Source organism: Pteronotus mesoamericanus, unplaced genomic scaffold, assembly GCF_021234165.1.
Source record: "Pteronotus mesoamericanus isolate MK-2021 breed Mesoamerican mustached bat unplaced genomic scaffold, CSHL_Meso_final contig_73, whole genome shotgun sequence".
Lineage (NCBI taxonomy): Eukaryota > Metazoa > Chordata > Mammalia > Chiroptera > Mormoopidae > Pteronotus > Pteronotus mesoamericanus.
The window spans coordinates 3173654-3196546 of NW_026555245.1; the positions used below are offsets into that span (position 1 = coordinate 3173654).

The 22893-nt window shown below is 37.2% G+C and overlaps 1 protein-coding gene across 4 annotated transcripts in view; it reads left to right on the forward strand.

The window, feature by feature from the left end:
- AGTPBP1 (ATP/GTP binding carboxypeptidase 1) overlaps positions 1-22893 on the forward strand; it is a 147096-nt gene that overhangs the window by 64228 nt on the left and 59975 nt on the right. For all 4 annotated transcript variants that reach the window (XM_054582945.1, XM_054582944.1, XM_054582946.1 and 1 more), the window contains 2 exons: positions 10554-10651; positions 12755-12871. In XM_054582945.1, the coding sequence (XP_054438920.1) occupies positions 10554-10651; positions 12755-12871 (215 nt within the window). The remainder of the gene's footprint in view (positions 1-10553; positions 10652-12754; positions 12872-22893) is intronic.

Consider the following 22893-nt stretch of genomic DNA (forward strand, 5'->3'; position numbering starts at 1 on the left):
TATGATTGAAATGAGTAACATTTTAGGAAAATATGAATAGCTAAAATGTACTGAAATAGTAGAAAACCTTCAGTTAAATATGTAGTCGTTACCAAATGCTGGTGACATTATAAATGAGCTCCCTCAATTTCCAAGAAAATTTTCTATGCTTCCTTTTCCAAAGCAAAGAAAACAAAAAAGAAAAAAGAAGCTAGCATGATACTGAAATAAAAATCTGTTGGAATAACCTGAAACAACCTATAGATAATTGTCACTCATGAAGATAACTATAAAAATCCGAAAATAAAAGCAAATTGAACACCTTTTACATGTGTAGGACACCTTGACAAAATAAGGATTATTTTTAGGAAAGTAAGTTTATTTTAATATTAAGATTTTAATTAATAAGATTTATTAGTACACCAGAGGAAGAAAACCAATGATGTCTTAGTAAATACCATGAAGAGGTTTAATAAAAATCATTATTAGTTACAAATAAAATTTCTTTAGAAATCCAGAAATATTTCCCAAACAAGCTAAGTATTATCTAACTCAGATCAATAGTCAGCATCACAAATGGTAATGAAATGTTAAATGATGCGTCTCTCAACCATTATTAGTTAATATTGTTTTCAAAGCTCTAGCTAAATAAGACATGGAAAGGAAAGGCTGTAGTCATTAAAAGAGTGAGGTAAAGTTAATTAGTGTGTGTGAAGGATGTTAGTGTCTATGTAGAAAATACAAGCAAATCAATTATAAAACATACGTTAGACAAAATAAAAGTTAAATAAAATACTATTTATAAGATAAATGAATAAAATTCAGTAGCTTTTCTGTTTGTGTGTTTTCTCATATATATCAACAAAAACTAGATAGAAAACATAAAGGGAAAGTAAATCACATTAACAGGAGCAAAGTAACAACAAAATTAATCCCTTGGAATATACTTTCTAAAACCTTACTAAAAGTGCTGACTCATTATTTTTTGTTACACTGATAGAGTAAAATTTATCTAACTAGTTTCCTATTGAGAAGCATTTGAGTATTCCCCTATATTGTTTTTAGTGTAAATGAGTCAAGGATATTTTGAAAACTTAACAACAAGGAATGATTTATATTCCTTGATTTTAATTGTATAATTAGGCTATAATAATTATTTATTGGAAATAGTACATGAATAGATCATTAGCATAGAGAGGAAGGTCTCTGACTCCTGGAAGCACATGGCATTTCACATCTGGAGTATAAAACCAGAGAAAAATACCATAGAAAGGAAAATATTTAAAGATTTTATTAAAAATTAAAACATATTTCATCTCTGATGCTGAATTGCATTTTCCCTTCTCCCTATCCAACCAGTCATCTTTCTTATTTGCAGTAGGATTTTCTGAATTAATTCCTTTCTTCCTTTTTTCCTAACAGTTTTTTCTCCAAGTGTCAATTCTTCCCTTATTTAATTGTGACTAACTGCTGCAAGTACATTGGCATAAATAGATCCAGATTACTATATACTATATGAATACTTATTTTTTTGCTCTCTATTTCCAAGAGAATTTGAATAAGCTTAGTAACTGTATTAGGATAGACTGAGTTGTTTTTACAAAATGATTCAATATAGTACAATAGTCACTCAAGCAACAAAAGTACTAACATATTTTTATAGCACATTACATATATTAATTCCTTTAATGCTTACAAGAACACTGTGAGTGGGTACCTATCTCCATTGTATAGATGAGGAAAATAAGACACAGTTAATTTATGGAGCTTGCTCAAGGTCAGATAGCTAGTAAGTGGAGGAGTCCAGTATTTGAATTAGGGATTTTGTCTCAGAGCCCCTTTGCTGCACTGCAACAAGGTAGAAGAGGCAGTAAGCCTCTTTTCCACTAGGTCATCAAAGGAAGTGGGTTCTTTTTGTTTTTATCATATCCTGTGGTGGTTTCCTCACCGAGCATGTGGAAAAGGGTGATGAAAGAAAATTGAGAGAGAGAAATTTTCTTTTTGAACCACATGACCTGGAAGTTGTATTTACTATTGTGACTCACATACCATTGGCCAAATATTGGTCCTGTGACTGTATCTACTGCAAAGGAGGCTGGAATCTATAACATCTAGCTAAAACTCAGAGGTTCTGTTACTACAAGGAAGGAGCTGGGGGCAGATATGTGAGGAGTTGGGAAGAGTTTATATTCTTTGCTAAGATGAATCACATTGGAAATGGAAGTCAAAGAGAATCTAAAGAAGGTGTTGTCAGTAAGAGGGGTAGAAGGTCCCAACACTTGTCTCCTTCACAAATACCACAACAAAAAACCTCCAACCAACTATAAATTGATGAAAATATTTTAGGGATATTTCTGGACTGCAGTGAAGAAACATTAAATGCCCTGCAGAACTCAAAAACTGAGGATCACCACATAGAGAAGCATAGGAAGCATTCTATCTATGTCACCCTATGCCTGAGCCAAGAGCAGCTCTGCACTGGGATGGGAGTTGGGGTGCATGCCCCCTCAGAGGATTTTCATCTCACAAGGAAAAGGAGAACAGGAGAACCCTAGCAAGTCTTACTGCTGTGGACATTTGTAGCCTTTGTTACCAAGGTCTCTCAAGTCTTAACTAAAGCTGATCCCTATTGATGGAGCTTCCTGGTATCCTTACCTGCTGCATTTACTCACTGGAAGTGGAGCTGTCACTGTGGATCTGTGCTGCTGTTGCATCTCCCCCTGATTTGAGTCACTGCAGTGAGCCCCTGAGACCCGGATCCTCTTTAACAAGAGATCTGCATATTCTTGCACCCTAGACACAAATGCCACTGCTGCAGCAAGTGCACCTGTGCCCCAGACACTGGTAGTTTGCATCCACCCAATCCCAGGACCCCAGATGTGCTGCTCTTCTGAGTGGCAGCACACCAGATGAGGCATCAAGAGGAATCCCATTGCGTAGAACTTCTTCCTGTGGGCGAAGAATAGAGAATAAGGAGATACCAGCAGACTTTGCTTATGAAGACTCCAATATCCCAGCCACCACTGCCATCTGCAGGACCTCTGCTGTATTGACCACAGAAAACCCCAGTAGTCTGTGCTGACACTGACCTCAGTTTCGGGAGCTGTATGGAGATCATGCCGCTGTGCTTTCCCAAGATGCTGCATTTTATCCAGCTGGTGCTCTCCCAGCCACCTTCAGGTAAAGTCTTTCCCAACGCAAGGCATTCCAAAAACTCTGGAAGAAGTGACTGTGGACTCAAATATGTAGACATCAACACAAAACCCATCAGAAACATGAAAAAGCAAGGAAACAGGATACTACTAAAGTAATGCAATGATTTTCCAGTAATTGATCCCAAAGAAAGGGAGGTCTGCAAGTTATCTGAAAAAGTACTCAAAATAATTATTTTAAGAAAGTTCAGATAATTGAAGAGAAAACAGAGAACTCAATGAATTTAGTAAAACAGTACATGAACTAAATGAGAAATTCAGCAATGAGAAACAAATCATAAAAGAACCAAATGGAAATTGTGGACCTGAAGAAAATAGTGAAATGAAAAAATGTGATAGTGAACTTTAATGTTAGACACAATCAAATAGAAGAAAGAATCTGTGAAGTCGAAGACAGTTCTCTTTAATCAGAGGAGAAAAAAGAAATTAGAATGAAAAAGAGTGAAGAGAGCCTGTGTGAGTAATGGGACACCATGGAGTGAAACAATATATGTATTATGGGAATTCCAGAAGGAAAAGAGAGAGCAAAAGGGACAGGAAACTTATTTAAAGATATAATGGTTGGTTTGGTGAAAACTTACCAAATCGGGGTAGGGAGATGGCCACTTATGTACATGAAGCTCAAAGGTTCCTAAACGGAGTCATTCCAGAGAGATCTTCACTGAAACATTATAATCAAACTCTCAGAAATCAAAGATGGGGAATTTTGAAAGCTGCAAGAGAAAAAGACATCACATAAAAGGTAATCCTCATAAGGTGATTAGCAGATTTCTCAGCAGAGACTTTGCAGGCCAGGAGATAGTTGGGATCATATACAGAGTGGGGCAAAAGTAGATTTATAGTTGTATGTGAAACACAGAGGTTATTCTTGTGATATTATTTATTAATTATTGTTTATTTTTCCATATAAACAGTTGTAAACTTTTAAAAAATCCTCACCAGAGGATATGTTTATTTTTTAAAATTGATTTTAGAGCAGGAGGAAGGGAGAGGGACAAAGGAAGGTTGATGTGAGAGAAAAATATTGATTGAGTGCTTCTTGTATGAGCTCCGACCAGGGATAGGACTCACAGTCTATCTCTGTTCCCTGACCCCCGACTGGGTATCAAACCTGCAACCTTTTGCAGGTTTGACACTCCAGTCAACTGAGCCATCTGACCAAGGCTAAACCTACTTTTGCCCACCCTGTATTCAAAGTGCTCAAAGAAAAAAGCTACCAAACTAGAATACTTTATCCTGTAAAGTTGTCCTTCAGAAATGAGAGAGAGGTGAAGATTTTCCCAGAAAAAGGAAAGCTGAGGGAATTTGTCACTACTGGACACACCTTTCAAGAAATGCTAAAGTGAGTTCTTCAAGCCGAACAAATGGATACTAATTTGTAACATGAAAACATGAAAGTATAAAATTTACCAGTAGTAAATATGTGTGTGTGTATGTGTTTATGTATGTGTGTGTATAATCAAATTCAAAATACACTGGTATTGAAATGGTGGTGTATAAATCACTTTGAATTCTAGCATATGGGTTAAGAGACAAAGTGTTAATAAATATAGCTATAATATTTTGTTAATGGGTATACAATATAAAGGATGTAAATTGGGATATCAACAACATACATTGTGGGTAGGACAAGTAAATGGTAGAATGTTGTTACGCAATTGAAGTTTAGTTATCAGCTAAAATAGACAATTATAAGTAACTATAAAATGTATTATGAAAGTGTAATGCTAATGACAAAGCAAAATCTTATTATATATAATAGATAAATAATAAAAAGAAAAGACAGCAGGAGAGGAGGAAAGGAACAAAGGAACTATAAAACAATCACAAAGCAATGAACAAAATGGCAATAATAAGTCCTTACTTAAAATTATTCTAAATTTAAAGTTTAAATTTTTCAGTTGAAAGATACAGAATACTACGCTGAATGGATTAATAAAACCATCCAGCTGTACTCTGCCTACATGAGACTCATTTAAGCTTTAAGGGTGCTCATAGGCTGAAAATGAAGGGATGGGAAAAGATATTCCATGTGAATGGAAACTGTAATAGAGAAGGTAAGCTATAGTTACTTGATACAAAATAGACTCTAAGTAAAAAAAAAATAACTGTAGCAAGAGACAAAGAAGTTTATTATGTAATGATAAGGGATCAATTCATCAAGAGGATATAATAATTGTAAACATATGTACTCATTATTGGAACACCTAAATATATTAAGCAGTAGATCTGATTGGAGAAGTAAACATCAATGCAGTTATAGTGGGGATTTCAGTACCTGACTTTCAACAATAGATGGATAATCCAGACAGAAAATAAGGAAATAAGGGACTTGAATAACACTTTAGACCAAATGAACCTAACAGACATATATAGAAAATTCCATCCAGTAGCGGCAGAATATACATTCTTCTCAGGCAAACACACAACATTCTCCAGGTTAGATTATATGTTGGGTCACAAAACAAGTTTTAACAGATTTAAGGAAAAGTTAGCAGAAGGAGGGAAATAACAAAGATGAGAGCAGAAATAGATGAAATAAAGACAAATAGAAAAGATTAACACAACTAAAAGTTGGTTTTTTAAAAACATAAAATTGACAAACCATTAGCTAGATTAAGAAAAAATTAATAAAGTACAAATGAAAGAGGAGACATTACAACTGATAACATAGAAATATAAAGGATTATAAGAGACTATCATGAACAGTTACACTCCAACGAATTGGACATCCTAGAAGAAATGAATAAATTCCTAGAAACACAAAACCTACCAAGACTGAATCAGAAAGAAATAGAAAATCTGAACATTTCAACTACTAGTAAGGAGATTCAATCAGTAATTCAAAACATTTCAACAAAATTCCGTGACCAGATGGCTTCACAGTGAAATCTACCAAGCATTTAAAGAGAATTCTCAAACTCTTCCAAAAAATTGAAGAGGAAGGAACACTTCCAGACTCATTTTATGGAGCCAGCATTACGCTGATACGAAAGCCAGACAAGGACACTACAAGAAAAGAAAGTTACAGGCCAGTATTCATGTTCATGATGAACATAGATGCAGACATTCTCAACACAATACTAGCATACTGAATTCACAAACAAAAAGAATCATATACTGTAATCAAGTCGGATTCATCTCTGGGATGCAAGGATGTTTCAACACTCACAAATGTAATGTGAAACATTAACAGGAGGATAAAAATTCTGTGATCATCTCAGTAGATGCTGAAAAAGTATTTGACAAAATTGAAAAGCCTTTCATGATAAAAATGCATAACAAATTAGGTATAGAAGGAATGGTCCTCATCATAATAAAGAGTGCATGTGTCAACCCCACAGCTAGCATCATACTCGGTGGTGAAAAGCTAAAAGTTTTTCTAAGGTCAGGAACATGACCAGGGTGTCCACTTTTGCTATTTCTATTTAACATAATACTGACTATCCTAGTTATAGCAGTTAGGCTGGGAAAGGAAATAAAAGATACCTAAATCAGAAAGGAAGAATAAATGATCTCTGTAGATGATGTGATCTTACAAAAAACCCTGAAGTCCCCCCCTCCAAAATTGGTTAGAGTTAATGAATTTAGTAAAATATCTAGGTACAAAATCAATATACACAAATCAGTTGCATTTCTACACACTAACAATGAGCTGTCTGAAAGAAATTAAGAGTGTAGTCACATTTACAATAGCACCAAAAAGTATAAAATATTTAGGAATAAATTTTACCATGGATTTGAAAAACCTGTACACTGAAAACTATAAGATGGTGGTGAAAGACTGTAGAGTGCACAGATAAATGGAAAGAGCCTTTGTTCTTGGATAGGAGAATTAGTGGGAAAATGTTCGTAGTATTCAAGGTGGTCTACAGATTTAATGCAATTTCTTGAAAATCCAATAGCTTTCTTTTCACAAAAATAGAACAAAATTTAAAATTTGTATGAAACTACAAAAGACTCCAAATAGCCAAAGCAATCCTGGGAAAGAAGAAGAAAGCTGGAGGCATCACAGTTCTTGATTTCAAACTACTAGAAAGCTTTGGTAATCAAAATGGTATGGTATTGAAATAAAGTAGGCACATAGACAGACCATGGAGCAGAGTAGAGGACCCAGGTACAAAGCTACACATATTGTCAACGAGTTTTTGTTAAGGGCATCACAAACACAATGGGGAAAAGACATTCTTTTTAATAAATGGTTTTTGGGAAAACTAGATGCGAGCCACAAGAAAAAAATGAAACTCTACCACTATTTTATACCACTGACAAAATTTAACTTGAAATGGATCAAATGTTTATATATAAGACCTAAAACTAAAACTTCCAGAAGAAAACCTAGGAAAAAAGATTCTTGACATTGGTAATGGCAGTGATTTCTTTGTTAAGACACCAAAAGCACTGGCAATAGACTAAAATAAACAAGTGGGACTATATAAAAAAAAAAGGTTCAGCACTGCAAAGGAAACAATACAATATTTGTAAACCATGTATTTGATAAGGGGCTAATATCTAGAATATATAAATAACTCCTATAGCTGACTAGTACAAAAACAAAAAAATCCAATTTAAAAATGGGCAAAGGACCCGAACAGACGTTTTCCCAAAGTGCACTAACACCTGATAGGGGTGCAAAAACGTGCTCATCATCACCAGTCTTCAGAGAAATACAAATTAAAGTGACAGTGGGATATCACCTCACACCTGTTAGAATGGCTATTGTGAAAAAGACAAGAGAGCAGATATTGGCAACAATGTGGAGAAAACTGAGCCCATATAAATTACTGGTGGGAATGTAAAATGGTAGAGCAAATAATGGAAAACAATGTGTAAGCTCCTTAAGAAATTACAAATAGACCTACTTATATGGTCCAGGAGTCACACTCATGGGTATATGTCCAAAAGAAATCAAAATCATCTTGAGGAAATATCTGCGCACCTATGCTCATTGCAGCATTATTCACAATAGTGAAGACTTGAAAGCACACTGATGGTCAATAGATGAGTGAATATGGAAAAAGATTGTATCTGTATCTATATCTATAGCTACATCTATATATGAGGTAGATATATATATGAGGTAGATATGTATGAATATTATTCAACCAATAAAAAATAGGAATTTCTGCCATTTGCGACAACATGGATGAATCTGGAGGGTAATATGCTAAAGTGAAATATAAGTAATGCTTATATAAGTAATACTTATATAATACTAACCTGGTAATATAAGTAATACTATATGGTATTACTTATATGTGGAACCTTAGAAAACAACAGCTGATTCATAGAAACAAAGAATAGAATGTTGGATGCCAGGAGTTGGGAGAGTGGTAATGGGGCAGTGAAGCCAAAGGGTACAAATTTTTCAGTTTTAAGAAGATTAAATTCTGAGGCTCTAAAGTACAGCTTGGTGACTATAGTTAATAACCTGGTATTTTATACCTGGAAGTTTTCAAGTAAATTTTTTAATTAAAAAAATTTCAATTACAGTTTATATTCAATATTATTTTGTATTAGTTTCAGGTGTACAACGTAGTGGTTAGCCAGTCATATACTGTAGGAAGTGATCCCCTGATATTTCAAATATCCATCTGGTACCATACGTAGTTATTAAAATATTATTGACTATATTCCTGATGTTTACTTTACATGCCTGCGACTATTATGTAGTTATCTATTTGTAGTTCTTAATCCCTTCATGTTTTTCACCGAGTCTCCAAACTCTCTCTGCTCTGGAAGCCATCAATCTGTTCTCTACAGCTATGAGTCTGTATTTTATTTGTTTATTTTAGTTGTGTATTTTGTTCCACATGTAAGTGAAACCATGTGTTGTTTGTCTTTCTCTGACTTCTTTCACTTAGCATAATACCTTCTAGGTCTATCCATGCTGTTGCAAATGGTAAGATTTCATTCTTCTGTGTGACTGACTAATATTCCATTGTATATACATACCACAACTTTATATCCAGTCGTGTATTGATGTAAGTTGCTTCTTGAGAGTAAATATTAAGCATTCACACACACACAAACACACAAGGTGTTAACAATGTTAACTATGTGAGGTGATGGATGTGTTAATTATCTTTGTCTTGGTAATAATTTAAAAATGTATAGGTATATCAGTCATCACTTGTACACTTTAAATATATGCAGTTTGTTAATTATTTCTCTATAAAGTTATAAACGTTTAGAGAAGTGCCCTTTTCAAAATATTCTCTACTTTTTTTTAAGCACTCAGTTATTTACTCCAGTACTCTCAAAATGACTCTTCTACTTCCTTCCTCATCTCCCCCACATCTGTGGTCCTCATGTCCTTTCACATTCTCTTCCCTCAGTTTTTCTCTAATGCATATTCATTCTTCATTCCCATTACTGACAATTATTGCCTTTTCCTGCATTAATTGGTGTCCCTCCACATACGTGCCCCCTCTCTCACATCTGCCCAAGTGATCTTTTGCAAAACATGAGTTGAATTCATTCATTCTCCTCTTCAAAATCCTCAGTGTTTATCTTCTACAGGTTAAAAGTCTAAACTACATGGCCTACTACATTCATTTTCTCATTCTTATTTGCCTCTATTAGTACTTTCCCAAGCATAAATGTTGTCATGTTTAACGTATCATTTCCCAATGATATCATCTAAGTTTTTTTATTTTAGCATTTTTTCTTTCTTTTTTAAATTCACACTATCCACCCGTACTTAAAAAGCCGCTGTATTTTCGTGTTATTGCCGAGTCATTGCCTGTACTGTTAAATGACTACTGATGGCCCCTTGGCCCCAAGCAGTTTGCAGTTAGTTTATTCCATCCCTTGCTTTCCCATAGCATTTTTAAGTATATGCCTTCATTAATGTGTATCTTTTTAAATATAATTATTTATTTACTCACTTCTACTTTTTAACCTCATGAGCTCCCCTGAGAGAAGGGACTGTATTTACAGGCCTTTTAAAAAATTCCCAGCGTACAGCACAGTACCTGGCACATGGTAGTCATTGACACGTATAAATAGGAACTGAATTGTAAAAGGGATGAAATAAGTTATTCAGATATAGCATGAAGAGGAAAAAAATGCCTCATTCAGTCTGTTGCAACATCAGACATTATTAAATCTTAAAAACAAAACATTAGTAAAAAACTCATTCATTTCTCCAAATTTTAAAGCGTTTTCACTTTATCTCATAGGGTTTTCAACAACTGGGACAGCCTTATTGATATTTTTAATAAGAAATTTCATTTAATTTTCCTTTGGTGATTGAAATACACATATATACATATAAATAAAAACATTGTACCTTTCGATGTGCATGTTGTAGAATGCTCACCTCTGACCTACTTACTTATAGCACATTTTGTATCACAGTGGATGACGTAGTAGATGAAAGTGATGACAACGATGATAATGATTTAGAAGCTGAAAATGAAACTGAAAATGAAGATGACCTAGATCAAAATTTTAAGGTTAGTATAAATTTCTCTCTTGTATACACAGTTGTAAAACAAAGATTAGCTAAATAAATATAGCTCATGATAGATTAATTTGTTCTGTTCACATCTTTTTATCACGGCCGACTATGGACAGTAAGATATTGAAAGAGAAAATGATGTTGCATTGAATGCATTGGTCTGAAAAGGACCAATGCATTCTTTTCTCACCATGTTTGTTTTACAGGTAAATTCATTTTTTTAATATTAAAGGAGTTTTTATTCTGTATATAAATATAAAATATATTAGAATTATATTTATATGAATTATCGATGAAGATGTAGAAAGTGAAAAAGCACTTTGAAGTACCAATTACAAAAGCACCAAACCATTCATCACTTAGGTATATATCTTATATAATATATGCAGAAATTTTTATCTTGACAATCACAAAACACTCATTAAAGAAATCATAGATGATCTGAAGAAATGGATAGATATAACATGTTTATGGATTGGAAGATTTAATACTATTTACAGGTCAATTCTTTTTTGTTTTCCTACAGTAGAGAGCCACCCATATAAGGCTATATTTTCAAAAAAATAATATTGAATATTGATCTAGTATGGCTAAAGAATATAATGCCTCTGTAAAATTTTTTGTTACTTTGAAAGCATTTGTCTACTTTATTAGATGTTAATCAAGGAATTTATATATTTGATTCATCAATGCATAATTTAAGATATATGAAATTACATATTCATGTAATAATAATTACACAATAATGATACAGTAATTAAGATGATACTCTTTAAGTAAAGCCAGTCTTTATTATTTATGGCAAGGGGGAAAATCTTTGTATTGGTTATACAAAAAATAATTAAATTCCTGAATATGAAATACAAGAAATACGTAGTATGTTTTTCTTTTTAAATTACTTATTAATAAGAAATGTATTATATTTAGGAAATGACTATATTTATAGTCAGGTGCATGTATATAAAGCATCTTAAGGATTGAAGCATAGTAGAATAAGGCCAAAATATAAGTAGTTAACTGTGGTAGTAAGAGAAATGCAGAATTTCTCTTACAGTCAATACCAATTGAAAATTATTAGGAGGTATAATTGTCTCTCTCTAACCAACAATGAAGGTGGTAATGAGTTTGCATTGTGTGAGGCCAGAGTTGTTGAGGGCCCTAGAGAATAGCTTGGGTAGTAGGTAAACTGACGCTTGTCTTCACAGCATGGTGTACATTACTTAGCTCTTTAAACAGATACAGACCAAGTTGCTCCTGGATACATACCTTGTTTCTCTGAGGTCATATTTCTCCTTTAAACTTACCATCTTCTTTCCCAAAGGGTCATGGAGATAATTTCTGGCTGTTCCACTCCTTTTCTTTTCCCTGAAAAACAGAGTGAATAGCGACACTGAGTTTTTTTTAAGGGCACTTTATTGACTGTGAAATACGAGTGCATGGTAATCATTACCCTCCCTTGGGGCAATGCATTATGTTGACTAACAGTGTATGCTCTGGCGTCTCTGACTACTATGACCTTCTGGCTCCTCTGTTTGCAAGCTGTGTAATTTTGAGCAAGCCCCTTAAACTCTATCTTTTTCCTCCTCAGTTAAGTGGAGGTAATGATGCTTTTACTTCGTAGTGTTCTTACGCAAATTAAATTAGATAATATACTTAAAATCCTTAGCATAGTGCTTCATATATTTTCAGTGCCCAGTAAATGTTAGTTATTTTGATTATCACCAACACCATCATATACTTATGTTTTTCAATTTAGTACTTAAGTTTTCCTTTAATATCAGCAAAATTATGACAATTGGGGAGAATGGGGAAACATACTTTAGTCTTGCCTTTGACACTAGTTTTTCTATCTTAAGGAGCCCAAATACCATGTTATTATTAGAATAACCTTTGACAAAATCAAAATAACCAAAACAGTGAAAACACAACAACCCAAAAATACAAGCAAATTTTAATTTACACTAAAATTAGTATAGGCTTTATTCAGTAATCATTCGGTAATTACATGTAATTAATAATTTGGAAATCTTTAAATCTGAAATGTATTCTGTAATTTTTATTTTTCTTAACTGGTGACATGCCATTTTTACTCTTTCAGAATGATGATATTGAAACAGATATTAACAAACTAAAGCCCCAGCAAGAACCAGGACGAACAATAGAAGAACTTAAAATGTATGAACACCTTTTCCCTGAGCTTGTTGATGATTTTCAGGTATAAATATAGAAAATTCAGCATTTTACCTGATTTTAAGAAAGAAAATTTTTTTCCTCCCTTCGGTGTATAATCACTGTTTTCATTTCTCCAAAATGAAGGTAGTATTGCTTTTCTGAGTGACATTGGACAATTACTTCAACATTCTGGGTATAAATTGCTTATCAGTAAAATGAGGGGACTAGTTCATTTAATTGACATAGTGTTTTACTCCTTAAAAAATATTCTAGCCCTGGCCATTGTGGCTCAGTTGGCTGGGGTGTAGTTCCAAAACTAAAATGTTGTGGGTTTGGTTCCCAGTCAGGGCACATACCTAGGTTGCAGGTTCGAGTCCCCGTTCTGGTGTGTACAGGAGGCAACCAATTGATGCTTCTCTCTTGCACGAGTGTGTCTTTCTCTCCCTTCCTCTTTCTCTAAAAGCAATGAAAAAGAAGTCCTCAAGTGAGGATAAAAAATATATGTATATTAAAAAAATAACAATTATTCTTTAAAATGGCATTTCAAAATCTTATTTTAAAGTTGTCTTTGTATCAGTTGCATTCAGCTAAGGGGAGATGAGAGCTAAGAAGCTGCTAAATTTAAAGTATGTATAGTTTATGCATGATGAATTTTTTTTCTTGAAAGTGATTGTAGAATTTTGGAATGTCTGGGAGAGAGGAAGGCAACTCAAAGTCTTTAAATCCAAGTTGATTCATAGGGAGAGTGACTTCTTGTTAACATTTCTTACCCTCATTTTTTTTTTTTTTTTTTTACTGGAATACAATTATTCAGCCTGGATTAAACAGCAAGTAAAGCTGATTGATGATGACAGTTATTAGATCTAGTGTCTTATTCTGACTGTGCTGTTTGCTTGTGGTAGATCTTTGGATGAGTCTGAAAGCGTGTAGGGTCTTGAACTGTAAAATAAAGAGTTTGAAGCAGATAATGTCAGATTTATTTATATCTTGCTACAAACCCCCATGCCCCTAAATTCCATATATTGATAGTTCCCAGTTGCTGAAATAAAAAGACTTTAAGGTGAGGTCATATGTGAGAAATAAGAGAAATACTTGCTAGCTAATGTTTACATTTCACAGTTCTCATTATTCAGGTTTTTCTTTGGGAACTTACCAGTTTGGCTGCAGAAGAACCACCCAGTTGCCCTCCTTGCCCCTTCCCCAGTGTCTTGGTTCCCCCCAGCCCCATATATTTGGGGTATGGGAAGATACTCTGAAATCAGCCATACTAAAAAAAAGCAGGAATGAAAGAGAGGGTGTTAAAAAGGAGAAAAAAAGAAGATAGAAAGGGGCATTTGGAAAAGGATACAGAGTGATTTTCTTACAGTCAACCTATAGGAAGTATCTGGCTGCTCTTTTAGCACTTTCTGACCAGGTGAGAACTACTTAGAAATAAAATCACAGAGATAACAAATACTGTTAACTCAAAGCAAAAAAGCATTGTGGAAGAGATTTGGGGAAGAAATTGATTATTATGTGAAGGAATCACCCATTTTCTTCTCTGTATGCGTATGAGAACTATATAATGTGATTAAAAATGGTAGGAATAGAGAGGAACAATTTTTTAGTGGGTGTGAAGGCCAGAATTTTGATTCTTAATTCTTTCGCAAGACAGTTCTTTTTTTCTCGCAGGCTACAATGATGAGGTCTTCTTGTATGTCTGCCTATTAGTTTGTCACCTGCAGTAGGTTACCCTTGACGGTTTCTTGCTTGGTAGCTATCTATGAACAGCTGACCAACTTGCCCTTTGTTTTGGCCGCTGCTAGAACAGGTTTCTATTTTGGTCTAACTTGGTGTGTTCAGGGTCAGATGGTAAAGGCAGATTTGTCTCAGTGAGAAATCTCTGGAAAATCTTCCCAAGTAAATACTCTTTTTTATTGTGTTTAAGCAAAATATGCTACTTCAATATTTCAGATAGTACATAGTTAATACATTTTTTATTTTGCCATAAAGTTTTACGTAGAATAGTTACCTCTATTTCTATAGCATGGTTGGAGGAAATAGCACATTATCTTTTATTTACATAATGGGAAATGGTTACTAAAGTAGTTGTGTTGACACTTGACTATCTGATTTTTAGGTTTCAGAGGAATACGCTGTTCAAATACTTTGGTATCTAGTTTTTAAACATTTTTATTTATTGATTTTTAGAGAGAGGAATGGGAGGAGAGAGAGTGCAAGAGAGAGAGAGAAACATTGATTTGTTCCATTTATTTATGCATTCATTGGTTGATTCTTACATATATCCTGATCAGGGACCAAACCTGCAACCTTGGTATATCAGGTCGACACTCTAACCAACTAAGCTACCTGGCCAGGGCCTTTAGTCTGTTTTTTGAAGTCTGTGTTGCAGCTACATATAGACAGCAGTATTTAAGTAATGTACTTTTGAGAATTAAAAATACCAGTTGGTGCTAGATAGGAAGTGTTTGAAAGAATTTTTTTCCAGCCATCATTATATCAAATACCGGCAGGTCATGAGATAAACATAAATGAAATTCATATAAGGACTTTACACTTTGATTTGCATGTCAATTTCAACATCAACCAGTTAAGCTTAAAATTACTTGATGTATGTGTTTGAAACCTGAACACCACCCACTTTGTTTCCAGATGTGTTAGATCTGTTATTCAGTGGCCAGATGGAAGCAAAGTGAATGCATTTGAAGGCAACACATATGGAGTTACTAAAGTAATTATCAACGTACTTTCTGAGGGAAACTTGCATGCTTTGAAAACTATGATTATTTATTCATAATGACAATTACAGTTTCATTTGCTTTTGTTTCATGATGGCACAATATGGGAAGTGTCAAAATTTTGCATTTTCACAGCTTTTTTTTTTGGGGGGGGTTCTTTACAGAGCTTAGAACAGTGCCTGGCACAGAGGCACTTATCTTCCTTCCCTTCCCTCCCTCCCTCCCTCCCTCCCCTTCCCTTCCCTTCCCTTCCCTTCCCTTCCCTTCCCTTCCTCCCTCCCTCCCTCCCCCCACCACTTTCCCTTGCCCCCTCCCTCCCTCCCTCAGCTCTTCCCCTTTGGTTTTGTCCATGAGTCCTTGCTATATGTTCCTTGACTTTCCCCTTCCCTTCCTTTTCCCCACCCCCCTCCCTTCTTCCCTCTTGTCTCTGTTGGTTTCTTTTCCTTTCAATGTTGCTGGTCTTATTTTCCTTGCATTTTTGTATTGTTGGTTAGGTTCCGCTTATAGGTGAGATCATACGGTATTTGTCTTTCACCCCCTGGCTTATTTCACTTAGCAAAATGCTCTCAAGTTCCATCCATGCTGTCGCGAAGTTTAGTAGTTCTTTTTTTCTTTCTGCTGCGTAGTATTCCATTGTGTAAATGTACCATAATTTTTTGGTCCAATCAACTACTAATGGGCATTTAGGTTGCTTCCAACACTTGGCTATTGTAAATTGTGCTGCTATGAACATTGGGGTGCATAGGTTCTTTTGAATTGGCATTTTGGGATTCTTAGGGTATAGTCCCAGCAGGGGAATCACTGGGTCAAAAGGCAGTTCCATTTTCAGGTTTTTGAGGAAATTCCACACTGCCTTCCACAATGGCTGCACCAATCTGCATTCCCACCAACAGTGGACTAGGGTTCCCTTTTCTCCACAGCCTCGCCAGCACCTGTTGTTTGTGGATCTGTTTATGATGGCCATTCTGACCGGTGTGAGGTGTTACCTCATGGTGGTTTTGATCTGCATTTCTCTGATGGCTAGTGATGCTGAGCATCCTTTCAAATGCCTCTGGGCCCTCTGTATCTCCTCCTTGGAAAAGCATCTCCCAGGTCCTTTGCCCATTTTTTGATTGGATTGTTTGTTGTCTTGGAGTGGAGTCGAGTGTTATTTATGTATCTTGGAGATCAAACCTCTATCTGATGTATCGTTGGTGAATATATTTTCCCATACGGTTGGCTCCCTTTTCATTTTGCTGATGTTTTCTTTTGCCGTGCAGAAGCTTCTTATTTTGATGAGATCCCACTTGTTTATTCTTTCCTTTATGTCCCTTGCTTTAGGAGACATATCAGTAAAAAAATTGCTGCGTGGGTTATCTGAGAGTTTCCTGCCAATGTTCTCCTCTAGGACTTTTATGGTGTTGTGACTTATATTTAAGTCTTTTATCCATCTTGAGTTTATTTTTGTGTATGGTGTCAGCTCATGATCCAATTTCAATTTTTTGCATGTAGCTGTCCAGCTCTCCCAACACCATTTGTTGAAGAGGCTTTTATTGCTCCATTTTATGCTTCTGCCCCCTTTGTCAAATATTAGATGCCCATAGAGACCTGGGCTTATTTCTGGGCTTTCTATTCTGTTCCACTGGTCTATGGATCTGTTCTTGTGCCAGTACCAGATTGTTTTGAGTATAGTGGCTTTGTAGTATAGTTTGATGTCCGGTATTGTGATCCCTCCTACTTTGTTTTTCTTTCTCAAAATTGCTGCGGCTATTCGGGGTCCTTTATGGTTCCATATAAATTTTTGAAATGTCTGTTCTATTTCTGTGAAATATGTCATTGGTATCTTAATAGGGATTGCATTGAATCTATAAATTGCTTTGGGTAGTATGGACATTTTGATGATATTAATTCTTCCAATCCATGAGCACGGTATATGCTTCCATTTATTTCTGTCTTCCTTAATTTCTTTCTTCAGTGTTGTATAGTTTTCTGCATTCAGGTCTTTTACCTCTTTGGTTAAATTTATTCCTAGGTACTTTATTTTTCTTGTTGCTATACCGAATGGTATTTTTTTTCCTGATTTCTTCTTCTATTTCATTGCTGGTGTACAAAAACGCCTTCAATTTCTGAATATTGACTTGTATCCTACTGCTTTGCCAAATTCACTTATTAGGTTGAGGAGTTTTTTGGTAGAGTCTACAGGGTTCTCTATGTACACTATCATGTCATCTGCAGACAATGATAGCTTTACTTCCTCCTTTCCTATTTGGATGCCTTTTATCTCTTTCTCTTGTCTGACCGCTGTGGCTAGGACTTCCAATACGATGTTGAAAAGAAGCGGTGAGAGCCGGACATCCTTGTCATGTTCCCGATCTTAGTGGGAAAGCTTTCAGTTTTTGCCCGTTGAGTATGATATTGGCTGTAGGTTTTTCATATATGGCCTTTATTATGTTGAGGAATGCCCCATTGATTCCCATTTTGCTGAGTGTTTTGATCATAAATGGGTGCTGTACCTTATCGAATGCTTTTTCTGCGTCTATCGAGATGATCATGTGGTTTTTGTCTTTTCTTTTATTTTGTGATGTATCACGTTTGCTGATATGCGTATATTGAACCATCCCTGCGTGCCTGGGATGAATCCCACTTGAATGTGGTGGATAATCTTTTTAATGTATTGCTGGATGCGGTTTGCCAATATTTTGTTGAGGATTTTAGCATCTATGTTCATGAGTGAAATTGGCCTGTAGTTTTCTTTCTTTGTAGGGTCTTTATCTGGTTTTGGGATCAGGGTGGTGCTGGGCTCATAGAATGAGTCTGGGAGTCTTCCCTTCTCTTGGATTTTTTGGAATAGTCTGAGAAGGACAGGGGTTAGCTCTTCCTTAAATGTTTTGTAAAATTCTCCTGTGAAACCGTCCGGCCGTGGGCTTCTGTGTGCCGGGAGTTTCTTGATTACTGCTTCAATTTCCCCAGCTGTTATCGGTCTGTTCAAGCTTTCTGTTTCTTCCTCCTTCAGTGTTGGAAGATTATACTTTTCTAAAAATTTGTCCATTTCACCAAGGTTTTCGAATTTCTTGGCATATAATTGTTCATAGCAGTTTCTTACAGTCCTTTGTATTTCTGTGGTATCAGTTGTTATTTCTCCTCTTTCATTTCTGATATTATTAATTTGGGTCCTCTCCCTTTTATTCTTAATGAGTCTACTTAAAGGCTTGTCAATTTTATTTATCTTTTCAAAGAACCAGCTTCTGGACTGGTTGATCCTTTGAATTGTTCTTTTTATCTCTATGTCATTCAGTTCTGCTCTAATCTTGACTATTTCCTTCCTTCTACTTGCTCTGGGATTTATTTGTTGTTGTCTCTCCAGTTCTTGAAGTTGTAGTGTTAGGTCTTTTATTTGAAATGTTTCTTACTTTTTTAGGTAAGCCTGTATTGCTATCAACTTCCCTCTCAGGACTGCCTTTGCTGTATCCCATAGGTTTTGGACTGTTGTCTGTTCATTTTCATTTGTTTCCAGAAATTTTTTGATTTCTTCTCTTCTCTCATTATTGACCCATTCATTGTTTAATAGTCTACTGTTCAGTCTCCATGAGTTTGCAAGTTTTTGAAGTTTCTCTTTGAGGTTGATTTCCAGTTTCAAGCCCTTGTGGTCTGAGAAAAAGTTTGGTATTATTTCAGTTTTCCTGAATGTGCTGAGGTTTGCTTTGTGTCCTGTCATGTGGTCTATCTTTGAAAAACTGCCGTGAGCATTTGAGAAGAATGTGTATTTTTTTTCTTTGGGATGTAAGGTTGTATATATGTCAGTTAAGTCTATTTGATTCAATGCATCATTCAGCGCCACAATATGTTTATTAATGTTTTGTTTGGAAGATCTGTCCATTTTTGACAGTGGGGTGTTGAAATCCCCTACTATCAGTGTGTTGCTGTCTGTATCTTTTTGGAAGTCATCCAACAATTTCCTTATAGACTTGGGGGCTCCTATATTGGGAGCATATAAGTTTACAGTGTTTATGTCTTCTTGATAGATTCTTCCTTTAAGTAGTATAAAGTGCCCCTCTGGGTCTCTTTTTATGGCCTTTGTTTTGAAGTCTACTTTGTCTGATACAAGTATGGCAACCCCGGCCTTTTTCTCTTGCCCATTTGCTTGGAATATTTTTTTTCCATCCCTTTACTTTCAATCTGTGTAGGTCTTTTGCTCTGAGGTGGGTCTCTTGTAGGCAGCATATGTGTGGGTCATGTTTTCTTATCCATTCAGCTACCCTGTGTCTTTTGACTGGGGCATTTAGTCCATTCACGTTGAGAGATATTACTGATAGAAACTTACTCATCTTTTCTCTTTGTACCTGTGTTCCTCTCTGTCTCATTCTTTTCCTTCATCTGCTTAAACCAGTCCCCTTAGCATATCTTGGAGTGCTGGTTTGGTAGAGATGTATTCTTTTAGTCTTCTCTTGTCTGGGAAACTCTGTATTTCCCCTCCTATTTTAATTGAGAGCCTTGCTGGGTAGAGCAGCCTTGGCTGTAGGCCCTTGCTTTTCATGACTTGGAATATTTGTTGCGATTCCCTTCTGGCTTGTAGTGTTTCTGTTGAGAAGTCAGCTCCTAGGCATATCGGGGCCCCCTTGTATGTTACTTTCTCCTTCTCCCTTGCTGCCTTGAGAATTCTCTCTTTGTCTTTGATAGTTGCCATTTTAATGATGTGCCTTGGAGTGGACCTCCTTGGGGCGCTCTTGAGTGGGGTCCTCTGTGCCTCCTGGATGCATGAGAGCCTTTCTCTCCTCAAATTAGGGAAATTTTCCATCATTACTTTTTCAAGGAGGTTCTCTATCCCTTGCTCCTCTTCTTCTCCTTCTGGTATCCCTATTATACGGATATTATTGCGTTTCAGGTTGTCCTGCATTTCCCTAAATGCCTCTTCATTCCTTTTGAGTCTTTTTTTCATTTCTTGTTCTTTCTGGGAGCTTTTTTCTACCTTATCCTCCATCTCACTGATTTGATCCTCAGCTTCATCCAGCCTGCTTTGAATTCCTTCTACCGTGTTCTTCAATTCAGAAATGGTATTCTTGTGCCTTCTTCATAGTTTCTAGGTCCTTTTCCAGGTTGATATAGTTTGTTGTAAGATCCTGATAGTTTCTCTGCAGTTTCTCATAGTTATCTTTGAGCTGGCTGAGCTCATTGAGCTTCCTTTGAACCATTGTTTTGAATTCAATATGTGATAGTTCCCTTGCCTCTATTTCATTTAGCTCTCTCTTTGAGGAGTCCCCTTTTCCACTCATTTGGGGGGAACTTCTTTTTCTTCCCATTTTGTGAGAGTCTGTTAAGTTATTTATTTAATTAATTAATTAATTAATTAATTTATTTATTTATGCTTCTGCTTCAATTGGGCCGTCTTTAGATTCCCTGACTTTGTGGGTTAAACTTCTATGGTATTAGGTGGTTCTTTTTCATTTTTCCCTTTACTTTTCTTTCTGGGCCTGCCTCTGATGATGTCAGTTGTTGACCCTATATGACCTTGGGTCGTTTGTTTGAGCGTTCCAGGAGTCTACTGTGTGTGTCTGACCCATGCTTTGCGCAGGTCTGTGACCTCTTTGGCCAAGGATGGACTATTTCTGTGGATCGCTCTGCACTCTGCTGCCAGCTCCCTGATCGCGTTCCCAGGCCTGGCAGGATCCCCTGCCCACCTGGGCTTGCCCGTGCTTGCCCCAGCCCAGGGGGCTTATTTGCGACCTCGTGTACTCGTCTGGCCCCCCTGGGAGGTGAGCACCCTGGAACTGGTCAGTTTAGGGTCTTCTATTGTGTGCTTTCCCCGTTTTTGGCTCTTTGGGTGCATTGCTTGCCCTTGCCAAATGGAGACTACGGAAATGGGAGGAAGTCAGCTCCAGGACCCTCTGGTTAATCCTGTCTCCGGTCTCGCCTCTAGGGACTCTGGGCAGCTCTGTGACCCCTTCGGCCCTGGATCTACTAATTCTGTGAGCCGATCCGCAATCGCGGGCTGGGCGGGTCAATTTACGCCTGCCCTCCCGGCTCTGTGCACTCCCTTGCAGGCCATGTTGGTGCCAACCTGTGGGAGCCCTCGCCAGCCCGTGCGAGCCCCGGCCAGCCTGCGCGGGTCCACACACACACGCTCACCAACCCTCACCGGCCACTCGGCGCAAGTGTGCGCGCCTGCACTGGGTGGTTTTGAGGTGTCTGTTGTGTGCTTTTTGGCTTTTGGCTCTTTGGGGGTGTGGCTTCTTCCTGCGCAGTAGAGACTACGTAAAGGAGAAGTAGTCGGGACTCCCCGGTTCTTCCTCCCATTCTGTCCCCAACGCCTCCATTTGCAGTCTCTCCTCAGGGGTCTCTGATCAGTTCTGTGACCCCTTCGGCCAAGGATCCAACCCCTGTGTGGACTGCGTTTCAATCGCAGGCAGTCTGGTTCATGCGCGCCCCGCTTCTGCCTCTTTGGGGGTTTGCCTTTCCAGCCCACAATGGAGACTACAGAACGGGGAGGGAGTCGGGACTCCCCGGTTCCTCCTCCCGTTCTTTCCCCAATGTCTCTGTCTCCAGTTTCTCCTCAAGGCTCTCCCAGCCAGTCTGCACTCAGTCCCGGAGCTCACAGGTGTACAAGCTGTGTGCAAAGCGCACAAAAGGCAGGTTAATTGATTCCCTTATGCCTGAGCGAGATGGTAGGTGCAGAGTGGGAGGTTTGTTATCCCCTGGGCTCCACCGGCTGCCGTCTCAGTTCTCTTCACAAAGTTTTCCTCACCAGTCTTTTCCCAGGCACCAGTCCACCCTGCTACCGCCTCTACCTCAGAGATCAAGGAGGGTGATTGCCACTGCAACTTTTGCGTTGGCCCTTTAAATGTCTCTTTGCATTCCCAGCCACCTGTCTCTGGCAGAGAGCGCCCCTAAGCTTTTCGGGGTTGCGTTTTGTTTGGATTTTCTTGGTTTTAGCTGCTGGAGTTTAGAGCTCCCTGTTTATGATTCAGATCCCGTTCTTCTCGGAGGGAGCTAACTGGCCGTTTCAATGTCCCTCTGGTGCCAGTGCCCGTGGGCACCCAGCCCACTCTCTCGAGCCTCCACTGCACTTCTCACCCGTTGGGATGTGTGAGAGTTGAATCCACTGTCTGTCCGCGGCTCCAAGGCTCCCCTCCCACGATCGTTCCATTGTTTTCCAGGTGATTACTCCACTATTTAGTCGCAATTCCAGTTTGGTCTTCGGGGGAGGAGGTCAGCGTGACTCCCATTCACTCCTCCGCCATCTTTTCCTCAGAGCCCTTTTTTTTCTTTTTTAAATCTGTGATAGCATGCATGATGACTGACATTTACCATATGGACTTTTGTTATTTTTCTTTTTCTTTTTTTCTCTCTTTTA